Raw genomic sequence first — 19,128 nt, 5'->3', positions numbered from 1 at the left:
AGATCGCTAGAACAAACCTCTGATCATATACATTTTGAAAAGTGTTGTGTGACACGGATCGCCATTGTCGCTTGGTGTCTGCTTTCTTCTTCGAAAAGAGATCGTTTCGTCTTGACTATAAAAATTTAATTTGACTAAGTTTTACGCACTACTTGAACTCATACATTTCACGTTGTAGGTGTAAGCCGTCGTTCTCAGTTTTCTGGAAGTTCGTTTTTGCGTTTCTCGGATGTGATACTATTTTTTATGGACCGAACGAAATTTCTTTTGGCGTGAATCAGGACTCGTGGTTTTGTGGCAGAAATGGAGAGCATTGATTAAAGCCCAGTTATGTCGTCTTCGAAATCGCTGACACGGATTTGAACTAACACTTCAGGTTTTGTGTGAGGCGATACGGTACATCATTGCCTTTTACTTCCTCAATGAAATCGTTTCATCTTATTGCAAAATTACATTTGACTAGGTTTCATAAGCAGCAGGTCTCTGTATATAAGGAGAGTGTCTTAGCGTCAGAGTATTCATTCCGCTCTCAAACGATCAAAGATGGAAGAGTCAGCACAGATCGACCTGCTGGTCAAATATTTGCTAAAAGTCATACGAAAGCATAATTCACATGCGAAAGTGGCAACAAAACTTACTCTTTTGGTCGTTGATTTGATGAGAGTCATACGAAAGTGTGTAAGTGCTAATGAAGTTTGCTATATCTGCAAAGGTAAATGGGTATTTGTCTCCGGAATACCTGCTTCGTCTAAGAAAGAGAGACAAAAGTTAAGATACCTAATATCGTTGTCAGGAGAAAGGACACTGGAATTCAGAGTGCCCTACGAGAAAAGAGAATAAACAAAAACAAGACGAAACAGAGAAGAGGGATTCAGAAGAAGAAGAAATTGAAGATGATGAAGAATTTGTGCCAGTAAAGACATGGAAATGGAAAAATTGACAATGTGAGCCGATGCGTTGGCCCTGATGTGAAATTTCATACTACTTCTAAAAGAGAATAGACCAGAAAGAAAACGTAAGTGTCTCTTGGTCTTGACATTGTATAATAAGGATGGCGTGTTTTGTTTTCTACTCACACACTATGAAATTGTGCCCTTTCACCTATCTCTATCCCTCTGGATCATGTTTTAGTTAGAATTGAAATGGAAGGATGTTTTCCTTCACGCACGCTCTTTAGGCATGCAAGTCGGTAAACAATAGTCAGTCTATTCCTCCATTATTTTGTGTCTTGATGTTTCCTAAATCACACACTGATGCCATAAAATAACGGGTTAAATGGGTTTTGTAGTGTTGGGAGTGGGGGTGGGTGGGGTGTAGGTGTTTGGCAGAGTTGGTCATTGCAGGTGAGGGCTTAGGTGCTTTCAAAAAACTTTTACTTCTTCACTCTGTGTTGATAGTATATTTGGGGTTTGTATGCGTTCGCGTACGTTTGTGTGGATAGTTTATTTGGGGTTTGTATCATCTCCCTTCTGTGTTGATAGTATATTTGGGGTCTGTATGCGTTCGCGTACGTTTGTGTGGATAGTTTATTTGGGGTTTGTATCATCTCCCTTCTGTGTTGATAGTATATTTGGGGTTTGTTTTTTCCTCTTCCCTCTGTGTGTGTGTGTGTGTGTGTGTATGTGTATGTCTGCGCGCGTACGTTGTGTGGGTGTGTGTATTGGTCTCTGTTTGTCCGTATAAAACTCACTTTATCCCTATCAGATACACTCTACCTACCTACCTACAGTAGCGCGTATTCAGGTCAGCCACTTGCAACACTGTTGATATTTATCCCTAGTGTTCAGTACAGTGACGTCACTGACTCTGGAAATTTCGAGACTATAAATATCGACTTGGGGATTTCCACATTTTGTAGCTATACATATATAGTAGAATTCATAAACAGGAACGTCACTCAAGCTGAGGCTATAAAAAGATAGTGGGATTTTCCAAAGGAAAAACCCACAAGTTGGAGCTATAAATAGATAGTGGGATTTCATAGGAATTTCAGCTGATTATAGATACATAGGTATTTGTCCACGATCGTCACAGAAGTTGATATTGTAAGTAGTTACTAATTTTATCTATTTTATAGTGTGTTTATGTGTGTATGTGAGAATGTCTGCGCGCGTACGTTGTGTGTTTCTCTGTGTGTGTGTGTGTGTGTGTGTGTGAGTGTGTGTGTGTGTGTGTGTGTGTATGTGTGTGTGTGTGTGAGTATGTCGGCGCGCGTACGTTGTGTGTGTGTTTGTGTGTGTGTGTGTGTCTGCGCGCGTACGTTGTGTGTGTCTATTGGTCTCTGTTTGTCCGTATAAAACTCACTTTATCCCTATCAGATACACTCTACCTACCTACCTACAGTAGCGCGTATTCAGGTCAGCCACTTGCAACACTGTTGATATTTATCCCTAGTGTTCAGTACAGTGACGTCACTGACTCTGGAAATTTCGAGACTATAAATATCGACTTGGGGATTTCCACATTTTGTAGCTATACATATATAGTAGAATTCATAAACAGGAACGTCACTCAAGCTGAGGCTATAAAAAGATAGTGGGATTTTCCAAAGGAAAAAACCCACAAGTTGGAGCTATAAATAGATAGTGGGATTTCATAGGAATTTCAGCTGATTATAGATACATAGGTATTTGTCCACGATCGTCACAGAAGTTGATATTGTAAGTAGTTACTAATTTTATCTATTTTATAGTGTGTGTATGTGAGTATGTCTGCGCGCGTACGTTGTGTGTTTCTGTGTGTGTGTGTGTGTGTGTGTGTGTGTGTGTGTGAGCATGTCGGCGCGCGTACGTTGTGTGTGTGTGTGTTTGTGTGTGTCTGCGCGCGTACGTTGTGTGTGTCTATTGGTCTCTGTTTGTCCGTATAAAACTCACTTTATCCCTATCAGATACACTCTACCTACCTACCTACAGTAGCGCGTATTCAGGTCAGCCACTTGCAACACTGTTGATATTTATCCCTAGTGTTCAGTACAGTGACGTCACTGACGCTGGAAATTTCGAGACTATCAATATCGACTTGGGGATTTCCACATTTTGTAGCTATACATATATAGTAGAATTCATAAACAGGAACGTCACTCAAGCTGAGGCTATAAAAAGATAGTGGGATTTTCCAAAGGAAAAACCCACAAGTTGGAGCTATAAATAGATAGTGGGATTTCATAGGAATTTCAGCTGATTATAGATACATAGGTATTTATCCACGATCGTCACAGAAGTTGATATTGTAAGTAGTTACTAATTTTATCTATTTTATAGTGTGTGTGTTTATGTGTGTGTGTGAGTATGTCTGCGCGCGTACGTTGTGTGTTTCTCTGTGTGTGTGTGTGTGTGTGTGAGTATGTGTGTGTGAGTGAGTATGTCGGCGCGCGTACGTTGTGTGTGTGTTTGTGTGTGTGTGTGTCTGCGCGCGTACGTTGTGTGTGTCTATTGGTCTCTGTTTGTCCGTATAAAACTCACTTTTTCCCAATCAGATACACTCTACCTACCTACCTACAGTAGCGCGTATTCAGGTCAGCCACTTGCAACACTGTTGATATTTATCCCTAGTGTTCAGTACAGTGACGTCACTGACTCTGGAAATTTCGAGACTATAAATATCGACTTGGGGATTTCCACATTTTGTAGCTATACATATATACTAGAATTCATAAACAGGAACGTCACTCAAGCTGAGGCTATAAAAAGATAGTGAGATTTTCCAAAGGAAAAACCCACAAGTTGGAGCTATAAATAGATAGTGGGATTTCATAGGAATTTCAGCTGATTATAGATACATAGGTATTTATCCAAGATCGTCACAGAAGTTGATATTGTAAGTAGTTACTAATTTTATCCATTTTAGTCTAAACCATTGTAACTTAATTTTCGGGGATATGTTTATTTTCCTTTAAATTCTGGGACAATTTCGTCATTTTAGCGTTACTTTTAGTCACATCCATTTTGTCGTTGAGCATTTCCTTGATTATAGCTATTTATAGCATCATTACAATTATGCAAATTTTTGAACACCCCAGCAAGATTTCAGGTCTTGGTAATGCTTTATATATAAATCTCACGCTTGTACTAGTGTATGTATGTTTCTGTCTCTGTTGTGTTTGACCCTCTACCATCATTGTCCCTAGACAATCCCACCATGTTCAATTCCCCTTGACGCTATACAGACCCACCATGTTCAATTTCCATATGTTAAATTCCCCTAGTCCCTAGACAGACCCACACTTTATTCCCATGTTCAATTCCCCTTGACGCTCAACAGTCCCACGATTTTTCTCCATGTTAATTTCCCATTGTCGCTAGATTGTCCCACGATTTTTCTCCATGTTAATTTCCCTTGTCGCTCAACAGTCCCACGATTTTACTCCATGTTAATTCCCTTGTCGCCAGATTGTCCCACGATTTTTCTCCATGTTAATTTTCCATTGTCGCCAGATTGTCCCAAGGGGGTCTGTAATGCTAATTTCCATTGTCGCTAGGGTATCCCCCTTCACTACTTATGCTGAAAGAGTTCACCAGTTCTTTCTGTTTCAAATTTCAGTCAATTATTTACAATGCATGTTGATCCAAGTGCTGATCGGGTTCGTGGAGTATTGATTCAAGAAGACAAAATTGATATAGATCATCCAGGTTGTTATTCCTCTATTAAAAGAACCCAAACAATTAAAATAATCGCCAGAGAAATTATTCTACAATCGAGAAGGAATGTTTAGTTTTGTTATTGGTTTTACAACACTTTGGAGTGTATATTAGTTAAGCTCCTCTAATATTATATTCATTAGAACCTCCTTACTTTCACTGGCAAAATGAAAAAAACAATGATAAGAAATTATGAAGGTGGAGTTTCGTGTTTCAGGAAAACAATATTTACATGAGGCACATAAAGGCAAACGATAAACTAATTGCAGATGCACTTTCATATGCATAGAGTATTATATTGCTTCATGTATATTTTAGTGTATAAATATTTTATGTATATTTAATTTGTATTTGTTAATTTTTTTCTCCATAATTATATGTACAATTTTATTTTGGATTTTACCTTGTCCAAAATCAAGTTCACTACGTACCTGACCAGCAACTCTTATTTTGTAAACAAATAATACATACTTAATATTTATCTGAGTGTGAGTTAAATATTAGATCATTATTACTAGAGGTAAACATGTTTATTTGGGTCTGGGTTCAGGATATTGGAATTTCCCCATTATAAATACCTGGTCTACCTGATGTTTAACACATTCCTTATTACAACTTTAGTAAAGGATTTTATTTTGTTGACAACTAAGATTTTTTTAAAATTAACTATTGACCCTCATCCTGGTTCTACCTTTCTGTCAGTTTTTCAAATCTTGTTTACTTGAGAAATTACTAGTTCTTGAATTTAACAGCTGAGGCAGAAGCAGTCTTACTGTTGCCTTGAGTATGTCAGTTGGTGGACTTTTTATTAAAATTACTATTCAATGGAAATACAAAGTGCTCGTCTATAATACTCTTGATTTGAATATTGATTTGGAATTATAGTGTATTCAGACAAAAACATTTTTGTATTATATTACTGTGATACATCAAAAAGACTTAGCAAATCAACACATTTCAGGTCAATGACACATTACCACGTTTGAGACTTGAATATAAACCAGTTGGAACTTGTTTGGAATACCATTGGGATTGAGTTATACATTATACATTTGGACTTTTGATACAACTGTTATGACTATTTGGGATTTATTTCACAATACTTAAATTTCTTTGAAAATTTTCACTCTGTATTCTGAAACAAACTATTTGTTAGATTTTTATAAAACTTTTTGGTTTTTGCTCTTTTCTGGTATTTAGTTTAAGACCATAGAGTCGTAATAAAATGTACCTATCATATTGACTCATACACACTTGCACGACTGCCTAAAGCTGTTATTTAACCTGAGAGGATGGACGACAACCACTGTTTCATTCAAGATGGGACCACCCTGATGTACCAATAGTCCAGCTTGACGTTATAGCATTAACGGATGAAAACACCTGGTCGCACATTGCAAAGACTGGCATATAAGCACTTAATGATTGTTTCTGCAACGATGACGTGGCATTCGCCAGAAAATCTATCCTGGCTGCACTCTTTGTTGATTATGTTGCACTAACATTACCTCAACCAAAATATGAAAAATCTTGTCCGTTATTAAACCATGACACACTTGTTAACCAGCTTCGGGGCAAAACTAGAACCATCGTTTCAGACATCATTAATTGTATGACAGTTGTACCAGTATTAAAAAATTGGTCATTGGTTGTAAGTGCATGTGCGAGCTGCTCCAAAAATAAAGCCCAGCCTGTTGAGCAGTTATATACCAAGCAACAGAATTAAAATAAATTATGCTAGACCCACAGTAACTATTAAAGTGCACACCAACTGAATTTTTTGTTGGAGGCATATCAATAGTAACCAGAGTGATGATAGCCATACCATGTGAGTGATCAGAGCCATACTATTTGAGTAGTGAGTCATACCATGTGAGGGGGCCCCGAGTGGCCGAGTGGTCTAAAGCGCTCTTCGTTACGGATCACTGCCATCTCACCTCTGTCTGCGGCGGTTCGAGTCTAAGATTCAGCCAATGTGGGTATGTGAGAAAGCTTGCCAGTAGCTTCTCGTGGGTCGGTGGTTCTTTCCGGGGTTTTCCTGGGTTCTTCCTCCACCATTAATACTGGCCGCCATGTATAGCCTATCGTGTGCTGAAAAATGGCGTTAAACCCCACAACAACAACAACATACCATGTGAGTGCCAATAGCCAAACCATGCGAGTGGTGAGAGCCATACCATGCGAGTGCAAAGAGCCATTCCATGTGAGTAATGAGAGCCATGCCCTGTGAGTGCCAAGAACCATACCAGGTGAGTGCTGATAGTCATACCATGTGAGGATTTAGTGTATTCTCTCCGCCATATATTTTAAGTTTATACTCATCTCCTTCTGAGGTCAAAATAGGGAGGAAGGTTGACAGGGTAATTATACATGTGATAAGAATGATAAAATCCCATACTTATCCCAATGATAATTTTGATGCATGATAAAAAGCCCCATCCTCTTGATTTACAACATTGGCAAATATTTCATAAAGATATTTTTTTTCTTCTGAGAGTAAGTTCACTGCAACTTGCTATAAAAAATGTATCTGGCTTGCCCACACCTTATCAAGGGACAAATACTGTATAGACATTTGTGGAACCTTCAAGAAAGGAATCAGAACTCCAGGATTCAGTTCCAATCCAGACACTTTCCTTGATGAAGGGAATCTGACCTCCAGGATAGCCTTCCAAACCAGACACCTTCCTTGTTGTCTTCAACATGTCTAAATAAAGCATGTAAGATTTTTTATATATCAGAACATACAGTTGAGATCATCATGCAAAATGTTATGCTTTTCTTTCCAGGGCCTCAAGGGAGAATAGACCATGACTAAATGAGTCACCCACTATAAGTTAAGCATTATTATTATCATTTGCTTCTTCATAACCATCGCATGAGATCAAATGAAAATTTGAATTCCTATGAAATCTAGCCTAGTTTCAAAATGCAGAAAAACACAGGCCTGATTATTTTTCTGACTAGTATGTAGACAATGAGTACAGATATGTTATTGATACCTTCTTATACACTGGAAATACATGATACAAAATATGTTGAGAAGGTACGCATATAGAATATGTTGTACCATTTCAGTTTAAATAGGGGAAAACAAAAAGAAAGAATTAAAAATTTTGATAATTTATTTAATTGATCAACCTATCCATTTGTTGTCATCCCTATTCACTCTCATAAATAACAAATAAATTTACCATATCACATGCTGATACAACATTCTTGCAATTCACTCTTGTTCAATGTTTTTCAAACAATATCATTTAATATTACTGAAATAGTTAACATACAATGAGATTTAATTTACATTACTGTGGTTTATAATTATACTCACATAAAAAATATGCAATCTGCCAAAGCCTCTAAATGCATGAACCGTACTGAATCCTATAAATACATACACTGTAGCAAATCACTGAGATACATACACTGTAGCAAATTGTCTAGATACAAACAATGCACCAAAATCTCTAAATATATACACTGCACCAAATTGTCTAAATAATTACACTGTAAATGCACAGTATGAAATTATTTAAATAGATACATGTACCAAATTATCTAAATACATACACTGTACCAAATCATCTAAATACATACACTGTACCAAATTGTCTAAATACATACACTGTGCCAAATCAATTAAATACATACACTGTACCAAACTGTCAAAATGCATACACTGTACCAAATCATTTAAATACATACACTGTACCATATTGTCTAAACACATACACTGTACGAAATTGCCTAAATACATAAACCGTACCAAATTGTCAAAATACCTACACTGTACCAAATCATCTAATACATACACTGTACCAAATAATCTAAATGCATACACTGTAATAAATTGTCTAAATACATAGACTTCACCAAAACAGCTAAATAGGTATACTGTCCCAATGCTTCTAAATATTGTCAGGACCAAAACTATTCAAGTTTAAAACTTACTATTTTCTACTTTTTTTTTCTAAAAGAACATTTTAAAACATGTTTCATGTGAAATTAAAATTCCATGTTCTTTTACATTTCCAAATTTGAAGATTATCTTTTCTTGTAAGTCACATACATATGTAAACAGCTATGAATAAACAACTTACATTGATTTTTTTAAGCTTTCAATAAAGAACTTTAAAATTTCAGACCACTCCAGTGGCCTAAGTTGTTAGAGCATCTGCCTTGGATGAGGGAGGTTGGGGTTCAAACCCTAGTCATACCAAAGACTTATAAATGGTACTAGCAGCTACCTCACTTGGCACTCAACATCAAGAAGCAGGTGTTAGAACTGTTCAGCCTGGTGTCATGATACTGTCTCTGGATGGGACATGATGCCACATGTCTTCGGCCTGATGCCCCAGTGCAAGATATTACTATAAACTACCACACTGCAGACACTGTAGCAATATGACTCCAATTGTTAAAGCTACATTAAAATTCCAAAAACACACACTCACACACACTCAAAATTTCTAATTCTAACATGAAAGTGCTTAGCAATGAATCCACTGATTAATATCATTGGCCTTGTTCAAATAATATCTGGCTTTGTCTCCCATGCTGTAGGATTTCAAATATTGTATCATATGAAGGCAAAAGATGGTCAAAAATGTTCAAGCACCTTCTGTAATGAACCGTACACTGTAAAATGCCTGCAGTTAGGTTTGTAAACAATACTGTTTGACAGACCAGGAAAAGTTGACAATGTTATTGATCAGTTAAAATATGCTGCTACTTTCCAAACATTAGAAAACAAAGGTTGACATCAAGATTTGTTTGCAATTTCATGCACATCCCCATCCAATTATGCAGATTATTTAAAGATTTCTTATATATATATATATATATATATATATATATATATATATATATATATATATATATATATATATATATATATAAGCTTCCAAAATGCATATGCTATCTCAGCATGTTTCACATTTGAAAGTGATATTTCCATAATTATTCCATGCTGCATATTTGAAAGTGATATTTCCATAATTATTCCATGCTGCACACCTGAAAGTGATATTTCCATAATTATTCCATGCTGCACATCTGAAAGTGATATTTCCATAATTATTCCATGCTGCACATTTGAAAGTGATATTTTCATAATTATTCCATGCTGCACATTTTAATGTTTCCATAATCACTTCATGTTGCACCTCACTTTATGAGGTTTCCATAATTATTTCTTGTTGCACCTTCTTAAATTGAGGTTTTTATAAATTATTTAAATTATTCCATGATTATGTTTTGCTAATTATTCAAACACTCATAATTCCTCAATGTGTGAAAACCCATCTAATCTTCTCAAAATATGATAACTGAATAATTACCATGCATTCTTCACTTTTGTGACAGGATTGCCTCGAGAATCAAGTAAATATGGTTAGTCTCCCATTCGAGTTGAAAAAGGGTTCAATCTAGAAAAAAGGGGGACCAATCTAGTTATAGTTGGGGCCACTGAATATGGCATCAGCATAGTAACTAAATATGAAAGCTTGGCAAGAGTGTTCTAATATATCCCTTTTACTAATTGGTTTTAAACTATGAAAATAAAATCCATATTTTCTTCTTTTACCTCATATATTAACTCTTCTTTTTACACTTGCCATAAAAAAATAACCAGGCTGAATTTCCACCATACAGTCACTCTTATATCCACTCTTTAGTTCTGAGACTGAACTGAATGTCTGAACTTTGCTGTCACATGAAAGTACAACTGAAATTAAGAATTTACAAAAACACATCCAGTGCTGAATTTTCTTTGAAAATATAGCAAGGAATTGTGAGTCAACATACAGCTGAACATTATGTATGATGAGCTGGCATTACTTTTATTATTGTTTATGTCAATCAATCAAAATTCATAAATAGAACAAAAAGGCGTAGATTTCAATCTGCTGGAGCATTATATGACTACAGTCTGCCAATACATGACATAAACCAGATGTGCATGATGGGGTGGGATGGTCGAATTCTGCTGTCATAACAATCATTTCTAGTTCTGTGAATTCTGTTCTGACATTACCCACATGAAAAATGGAGGCCACATTTTCAAGAATACCTCACAAAGTGGGCAGTCCATATCGAAACTGTTGCAGAGCTTCAACTCAATTTTCTGTATCTGTGTATTCCTTACTGAGTAAATTCAGGTATAATCTAGTGGTTGCAGTTTTCAAATTCTAATGAAAAGCATTTTAGTTCCTTGAAGAGCAATGGTATAAGAGGAATGTCTTAGTTGGTTGAATTAGGACTGAAAGTTTTTACTGAAACAAATGTCTAATCACATTCAACCTAATGTGACTAGACGTATTAATATGATGAGAAAACTTAACTGGTAGTACATCCAAATTCAGCATCCCTTGATAACTATCACTTTTCAACTGAAATGGCAGTTCACAGTAACTAGACTGTCCATGAGCAAAATGGGTAACTTCTACCATTTTTGGAAATAATGTGTACATGGGCCATAAAAATTGGCATTCAATCCTTATGTATGTGCCATTATGCCTGCACTGATTCAAAAACGTTAAAGTTTAGCAAGATTTTCACATCTTAGATGCAATTAATTGTGATGTTATTCAAACGTCAGTCTCACACAGTGTCTATATGTGGCAGTGTTTATGTGGAAGTGTGTCTGTGGTCTCTCTCAGTATCAATATGTGGCAGTGTTTGGTCTCTCACAGCGTCTATGTGGCAGTGTGTGTTTTGCCTCTGTGTCTATATGTGGCAGTGTGTTTGTGGTCTCTGTCTATATGTGGCAGTGTTTGTAGTCTCTGTCTATATGTGGCAGTGTGTCTGTGGTCTATGTGTCTGTATGTGGTCTCCATGTTTTTATGTGGGAATGTGAATGTGTTCTCTTTGTCTGGCAGTGTGTCTGTGGTCTCCGTCTATCTGTGCTCTATGTGTCTGTATGTGGTCTCCATGTCTATATGTGGCAGTGTGTCTGTGATCTCTTTGTCTATATGTGGCAGTGTGTCTGTGGTCTCTGTGTCTATCTGTGGCAGTGTGCATGTGGTCTTTGTGCCTATATGTGGCCATGTGTGTGGTCTGTGTCTATATGTGGCAGTGTTTGTGTGGTCTCTGTGTCTATATGTGAAGTGTGCGTGGTCTTTGTGTCTATATGTGACAGTGTATCTGTGTGTATATGTGGCAGTGTGTCTGTGGTCTCTGCTTATATATGGCAGTGTGTGTGTGTGGCCTTTCATCATGTCTATATGTGGCAGTGTGCCTGTGGTCTCTGTGTCTATATGTGGCAGTGTGTATGTGGTCTCTCAAAGTGTCCATATGTGGTAGTGTATGTGTGGTCTCTCAGACTGTCTATATGTGGCAGTGTGTATGTGGTCTCTCAGTGTCTATATGTGGCAGTATGCTTGCACATACAAGACCTTAAAATAATATACATGTAAGCTATGCCTTAATCAAAAGCTTAGAAAGACAAAAACAACAAAACTAACCTTCATTGTCACACTTAAACAGGGTTCCTTCAACAAATTTAAAAAAACATTCCCGACTTTTTCCATATCGAAAAATAAAAATTGCCTAACCTCCCAAAGAGCTCTGAATCTCTACACACAAACTTCTCCCAAACACAAAGAATCAGTCACATCACCAGACATTTTCAAGACGTGGAAAGCAGTTTTCAAAATTTAAACCTTTCTAGAATTCCAGAACTGTGCGGGAACCCTGTTAAAATACTTTTTGAGGGAACCAGTATGCAAGATTTAAACAGATATATGTGCCTAGTAAGGCCCATTTTGTTTGCATATGGAAAAGGTATAGAGATATTTAAAATCCCTACAAAAACACATAGCAAGTTGCAGCAAACTTTTCAGAAAGAAATTTTTTTTTAGAAGGGGTAAAAATGATTAATAATCAATGAACAGTACTGAATATGAACAGCAAATCCAATATTTTGTGAGCATATATTAATGATGTAAATTCATCTTTTTACATTATTTACAACTTCTAACATTTTCTTTCAAACAAATGATATCCACAAGAGACATGTTCAAACAAATGCTATCCATAACAGGTGTGTTCAAACAAAAGATGTCCACAAGAGACATGTTCAAACAAATGCTATCCATAACAGGTGTGTTCAAACAAAAGATGTCCACAAGAGGGGTGTGCTCAAGCTAACATAGTATCCACAAGAGGTGTTCTCAAATAAATGGTATCCGCAAAAGATGTGCTCAAACTAACCAATGGTATCCACATGAGTTGTGCTCAAACTAACAGATTGTTTCTGTCCAAGACAAATTCATATTATGTTCTGTATTCCTTGCCATTGTAACACCCACACAAACTTAAGAAATGGCTGTAAAACTGATGAAAACCTGGTTGTGAGAAAACTGGTCTTCCTAAATATACTGTAAAACTTAATAAACTTAGGCTGTGACAAAAGTGGTCTTCTAATTATAACAACTGTGATTATTTATAGTAGTCTATTCAAAAGATTGGAAAACTGTAATTCTGTGAAAACCCCTGGCATGAGATTACCCATTTCTTCATGTTCCAATGTTTGTGCATAACCATCTTTATTTCGATTCTAACAGATTTTCTTCATGAAAGATTCTTTCTGTTCACAGTACATCTATGAAGAGTTTAATATTCTGCAATGGTGAAAAAATTGATATTTTACTCACAAGATCATTTTTGGTTTAAATTAAACGTATGCTTCTTTCCAGATATACTACAAAATCAGAAACGTTTGTAGAGTATTTTATCTCTGCTTCACAGATCAAAATATCAACTGATATATTCAATTAGTCCCCACAAGAATTTCTAATTTTGCAGTTGTCTTTACGGTCAGAAGGCAATGGAAGGATAAGGTTTCCATACTTTATCTAGCAAAAGAAGCACATAAAAAGAAATTAATATCATCTTTCTTTATAATAGATTAATGCAATCAAAGTTATTCTTTGTAGAAAAGCTGATTAATTGTGAATCGGAGACAAATAACTTTATGAAATTTTAAGTTTCATTCCTGAGATTACCAACTGAAAATGAGAACTACATGTTTCTTTTCATACACTACTGAGAATAACCTGTATTATTTCAATATCCTCATACAATATAGAAAATAAGTAATGAATAAATGTTATACAATAGGTCAAGAGATGATACCATCCCAATAATTCACTGGGATATCTACAGACCATGTAGTCAATAACGTTGAAACAAAAAAAAAAAACTTCAAATAATATCATAATCGGTGAAGAAATCAATCATGTATATAAAAATTCATAAAGCAAAAATTGGTGATGATTAAGAATTAAAATGAGCAGCCATTTGGAATAATGTCCAACCAAATTTTTGTGGATTTTATGTTTCCTATAAACCACAAAATTTCTTAACACCCAGTAAACAAAGATCATTTCTATTGAAGAAATAGGATTCCCCTTCCCAGCCCTCACATTTAGGTACCCACAAACTTGTCATGTTTTCAAAAACTGATATCCATAACGATAAATAGCTTCACTGTAGTTTACCATAACAGACACCTAAATACATATATAGTGCTGGACAATAGTTCACAATAACACGTAGCCATACACATACAATACCATATTGAAGTTTTTGCAGTAATAATACACACATAACTCTGTATAGTAATTTATAGCAATAGACACCCAAACACATGATGCTATACTGTAGTGTACAGCAACAGATGCTCAAACAAATACAATACTGTACAGTAATATAACAACACTCAAACAAATACAATACTGTTCAGCAGTCTAACAGACACTAAAACAGATACGTTACACATTACAGTACAGAAGTTTACAGTAAGAGACAGCATAACACATATAATATTTTACAGTAGTCTAACAGACACTCAAATACTCTACAGCACTGTACAACAGCAGACACTAACACATACAATACTGTACAGTATTTTACATTAATAGACACCCAAACACATACATTACTGTACAGCAATTTACATTAACATATACCCAAACACATACAATACTGTACAGTACTCTAACAGACACTCAAAATACATACAATACTGTCCAATAGTTTACTGTAACAGACACTCAAAACAAATACAATACTGTCCAGTAGTTTATGGTAACAGACACTCAAAGCACATTCAACAAGCAGCTGACTGTGACAGACACAGAAACACATAATGCACTACAGTAGTCTAAACAGACATGCTGATACAAAAATGAATAGTAGTTTACAGTAATTGGTGTCCCAAACACAAATAATATTGTAGAATCTTGCCAATTCAAAGACCAAAGGACATATCAAACCAGTCTAAAATTAGTAGTTTAAGTCACCGATTGTTATCGTCATTATATCAAAATGTAAAACCATGGAGTCCACATGGTTCTTCAGTAAATAAATTGTACCTGAATTACACTAATGTTGACTAAATGACTAAAAGAAATGTCTCATGGAACAAATTTGAACACTATAACTGTAATATCAAGGACATTTCAATATGTCTGTACTGTTTCAAAAACATAAAGAAAATTAAATATAACAGTACTGAAACAATAGAAACACAGACTAAAATGCACAAAACAATGCATTAAATAACTGAAATGGCATAAATGCCAACAACAATTCATACAATACCTGAAATGGCATTATATTATAATACTGATGTTTTCATACAAAGACATGAAAATTATTTACTAGTAACCATAATCGGATTTTCCATACTCCTTCAACAGAGTTTTCACACACCCTCTTAGCCATCAAACGTTTTCATGTTCTGAATACAATATCAACTCTAATGTCCTAGTATTGATCATTTACATTTACAATTATGTCTAAATCAATGAGATTCATGCCACTAATTCACACATGAAGCTTGAAGAATTTAGTGAAATTCCATACATACCTAGGAAACTTTCTTTTTTTTTGGCTTACAGACTGATTGCAATTACAAGTAAACAAGTTTATTTCATATTTCATCCTGTAAAAATAAGGACAGGAAACAAGTTTATTTCACATGTTATCCTATAAAATTAAGCAAGTTTATTTCATACTTTATATTGTAAAAATAAGGAGAGGGATTATACCACAGCATATCCATAGCTGCCAACCCTCCAGGCTCGCAATTAGTGAAAATAGGGATAAATATTAATGAATTTTGACATGAATTCGTGAAGCGATCTTTGAGTCTGGGAATATTTTTCTGAAAAATGTTTAGCATTGGTCTCCAGCTGATAAAGGTAGATTGTGTTCAACAAGAAAACTCACAACAATGCTTCAGCATTGGCAGCTTGCAGGTCTTCCATCCAGAGCTGAAATCTGCTGCGAGTTCTTAATTTCCTCAACCTCTATGTGCTTTTTGCTACCAATGTGCTTCCTCACATTGTCTCTGCCACCATGCCCAGTGCTAAAATTTGTGGTACACTGCGTGCAAAAAGCATGGTGTATATCGATGTTTGATGACTGAATGCACGGACAATTTTTGGTATATTCCAAACTAAACTTCACTTTTTGTGCAATACATTTCTTTTTCCTTGCTGGTGAAGACATTTTAAGATGCAGTGCCAAACGGTAACTGAAATCAGTGTTTGCGGTGCATGTGCAGAGCCAAATTCCGGTTAGGCCCCAGTCTCTCTCAAAAGCATTTACAAAACTACTCTTATACATATAGATTAAAATATGCTAAAATGCTTGCCACCAGGCCAACTGTACCACTCAGCTATAGTTCTACTAATATTACGACTAGTAGTACCAGACTGTTTAGGCAACTGCTGATATCATGACTAGCGCTTAACAGGAAATTGGTTATTTTATTAAAGATTAAAAATAATTGGGAATTGGGGAATTCGTGATTTTTTTACATGCAGCGTGAATCTGTGAATCGCTGAAAAAGTCATGCAACTCGCACCAAAATCGTGACGGTTGGCAGCTATGTATACCGCTTTTATTTTAATAGCCGATTTTCAGTGTTAAAATCTTTTGCACAATCAGTCACAATTATTTTACTGAATGAAACAGAAAATTTAGAATATTTTCATCAAGTTCAATTTATCCTTCTTTTGCTTTTATATTATTGGGCGAAAAACTGTGTTGAACATAATAAATCTTCACCTCAGTTCATGAACTAATTCCTATATCCTATCACTTAACCCTATTCTGGTAAGAGTCTGACTTCACCTTAAAATCTGAATCCAGCATGGACCCTGATGGTTTATGTGTCATTAAATATTAATCTACAAATTGGTCTTCAGTCAGTTAAACACAGATGGCATAAGGATATATCATACATGACTCTTACATGAACACTTCATAAATAATTTGGCATTAGGACAATTTAAGTATTACAGAACAATATAACTCATAAATTACTGATGTAATAAATAGGTAGAAATACCAGCTTAGAATTAAAAATAGTATTTACACTTTGATGCAAGTTTTAACATCACAATTGAACACATTTTCTGGAAGAACTTATTTACTGCTGCAACCTTTATGGATGAGCAAGGTCTCTAAGTAAATGAAAGACTTTATATCTATCGGTCTTCCATATCTGTATCCTTGCCATAAGTTTGTTTGTGTTGAACAGTAACTCAGTGTTATTAAAATTTCTCTAACATTACTTGATGAATCAACATTGTGAAGCACTTCTTTCCTACTCTTTTAGCCTTAATAATAGTCCTGATGTTGTCTGTATGCTGCAATAATAATAAAAAATAATAATAATATTATGTAGGTTACAGAAAAAAAATGACAGCTGTATAAAAATAGTCATTTACTTCTCTCCAAGTGTCTCATTTAATATTGATTTAAAAAATGCCAAACCTTCACAGAAAGCAAGACGAAGGTGAAAAGATTTGATACACAAATATCTCTTTGCACAACACTCCATGTTGGATACTACTAAACAATATTCATTACTTCTTGCAAGAAGAGGCCCAAGTGGGCTTCATATCACTCACCTGGAGTGAAAAGCAGATTAGTAGTAATAAGGCAGTTATTCATTTTAAGATAAATATCAGCTATTTGCTAGAAACTGGTGGTATTTGGCACACTGTTTAACTCTGTTTCTACTCTGAGTAACTTCAGCTGAACAAGTAGGTACACTGGCATCTTTTGTATGAGTGTATAAGGTGTTCATGCTTGGACTTACATCTGGTCTGATATGGTCTGGCAGTTTTGGTAAAAAAGTTGTTCTGTTGTAAATTTAATATATATATTACTAACAATTGCTAAACGAGAAGAGAAATGAGTATCATCTTAAGTCATTCTACCTGGTTGCTATGGGACTCACAATTCTACTAGGGGAGCAACCCCAAACAATTCTGGCACAGCATACACCAAGAAACATTCCTACCTGTGTTGACAAAAATTGGCTGAGTCATGCTGGAGGCTAGAGATGTCTAATACAGATTTTCTTATTGTCATTGTGGAGGCTTTACTAATGCTGCAGGAGCCAACACTAAAATGCTTTTGGGTAGAGCATCTTTTAAGTATTGTTTTGACCAAGTTTTATTCAGATCAGGGTCAGAAATTCTGAAGAAGTTGAAAACAAGACGTTTTTGCATGCTTGCTATGGAAGTCATACCATTGCTAGAGAAGCTACCCTGCACACAAATCTCATGCAGCATATCCTAAGAAAAATTCCTATCAAGTTTGAACAAAACTTGTAACAGTTGTTTTTCTGAAGAAGATGAACATAGATTAACCACACGATTGCTTTTGGAATACAGACCATTGAAAGGGGATTCATCCCAAACACAATTCTGGTAGAGCATGTCATACAAAATTTTCCTACCAAGTTTGATCAAAACTGCCTCAGCTGTTGTATTAAAGCTGAAATAGGTTTTCCATCTGGTGGCTAAGTTAGCCATGCCATTACTAGAGAAGCCACTCCACACACTACACCAGAACAACATGACCTCAGAATCATCCAGAAAACCATGAAAACTAATACCACAGAAAGAAAACAAATTCACTAACTGGTCAATGTTTCATTAAAATATCTAGACTGGTTTAAAAGCTGATCTCTGGATAATGATAGACTGAGGTTTTTAATCCACTATTATGACCTTCACCTGCAGGCGGGGTGGGGTGGGGGCATGGCTATGGAATGCAATATATCATCTATCCATGACATATAATTCACTAAAGTTTCATTACAATATCTATAGTGGTTCAGATGCTACACTATGGTCAATGATACAAGTTGCAGAATTATACATTTTTCATCAAGTAATCTTGACCCTGACTAGGATATACAACACACTGTCCAGTCATGATATATATTACTGCAAAGTTTTATAACAATTACTAACCATTACAATGCTATGAACCAGACAAACAAATATTAAGGGCTTGATGGGCAATCACAGAGCATCATGGGTGTGCTCTACAGATATTAATTTCTGAGAGAGTGGTGGGTGTAAGTTGAAGTCATTTACATTTAAAACATGCACAATGGAGAGAATATAAGTATATATCCATGTTCTTTCATGTAATGTGGCTGAAATTTCTTTGGATTTTG

At 35.6% G+C, this 19,128-nt stretch overlaps 1 protein-coding gene across 1 annotated transcript in view; it reads right to left on the bottom strand.

Moving 5' to 3' along the window:
• Nucleotides 1-7,744: 7,744 nt before the first annotated feature.
• The window catches only part of LOC149806277 (winged helix repair factor 1-like), a 33,095-nt gene continuing 21,711 nt past the window's right edge, over nt 7,745-19,128 (bottom strand). The window contains exon 8 of the mRNA XM_089951229.1: nt 7,745-17,299. Coding sequence (XP_089807355.1) covers nt 17,257-17,299 — 43 coding nt within the window. The 3' untranslated portion in view covers nt 7,745-17,256. The remainder of the gene's footprint in view (nt 17,300-19,128) is intronic.

Source organism: Sinohyriopsis cumingii, chromosome 2 (genome assembly GCF_028554795.1).
Source record: "Sinohyriopsis cumingii isolate HCF-2022 chromosome 2, ASM2855479v2, whole genome shotgun sequence".
NCBI lineage: Eukaryota > Metazoa > Mollusca > Bivalvia > Unionida > Unionidae > Sinohyriopsis > Sinohyriopsis cumingii.
Note: the sequence above shows the minus strand (reverse complement) of the source record. Positions and strands in the feature narration are given on the sequence as shown.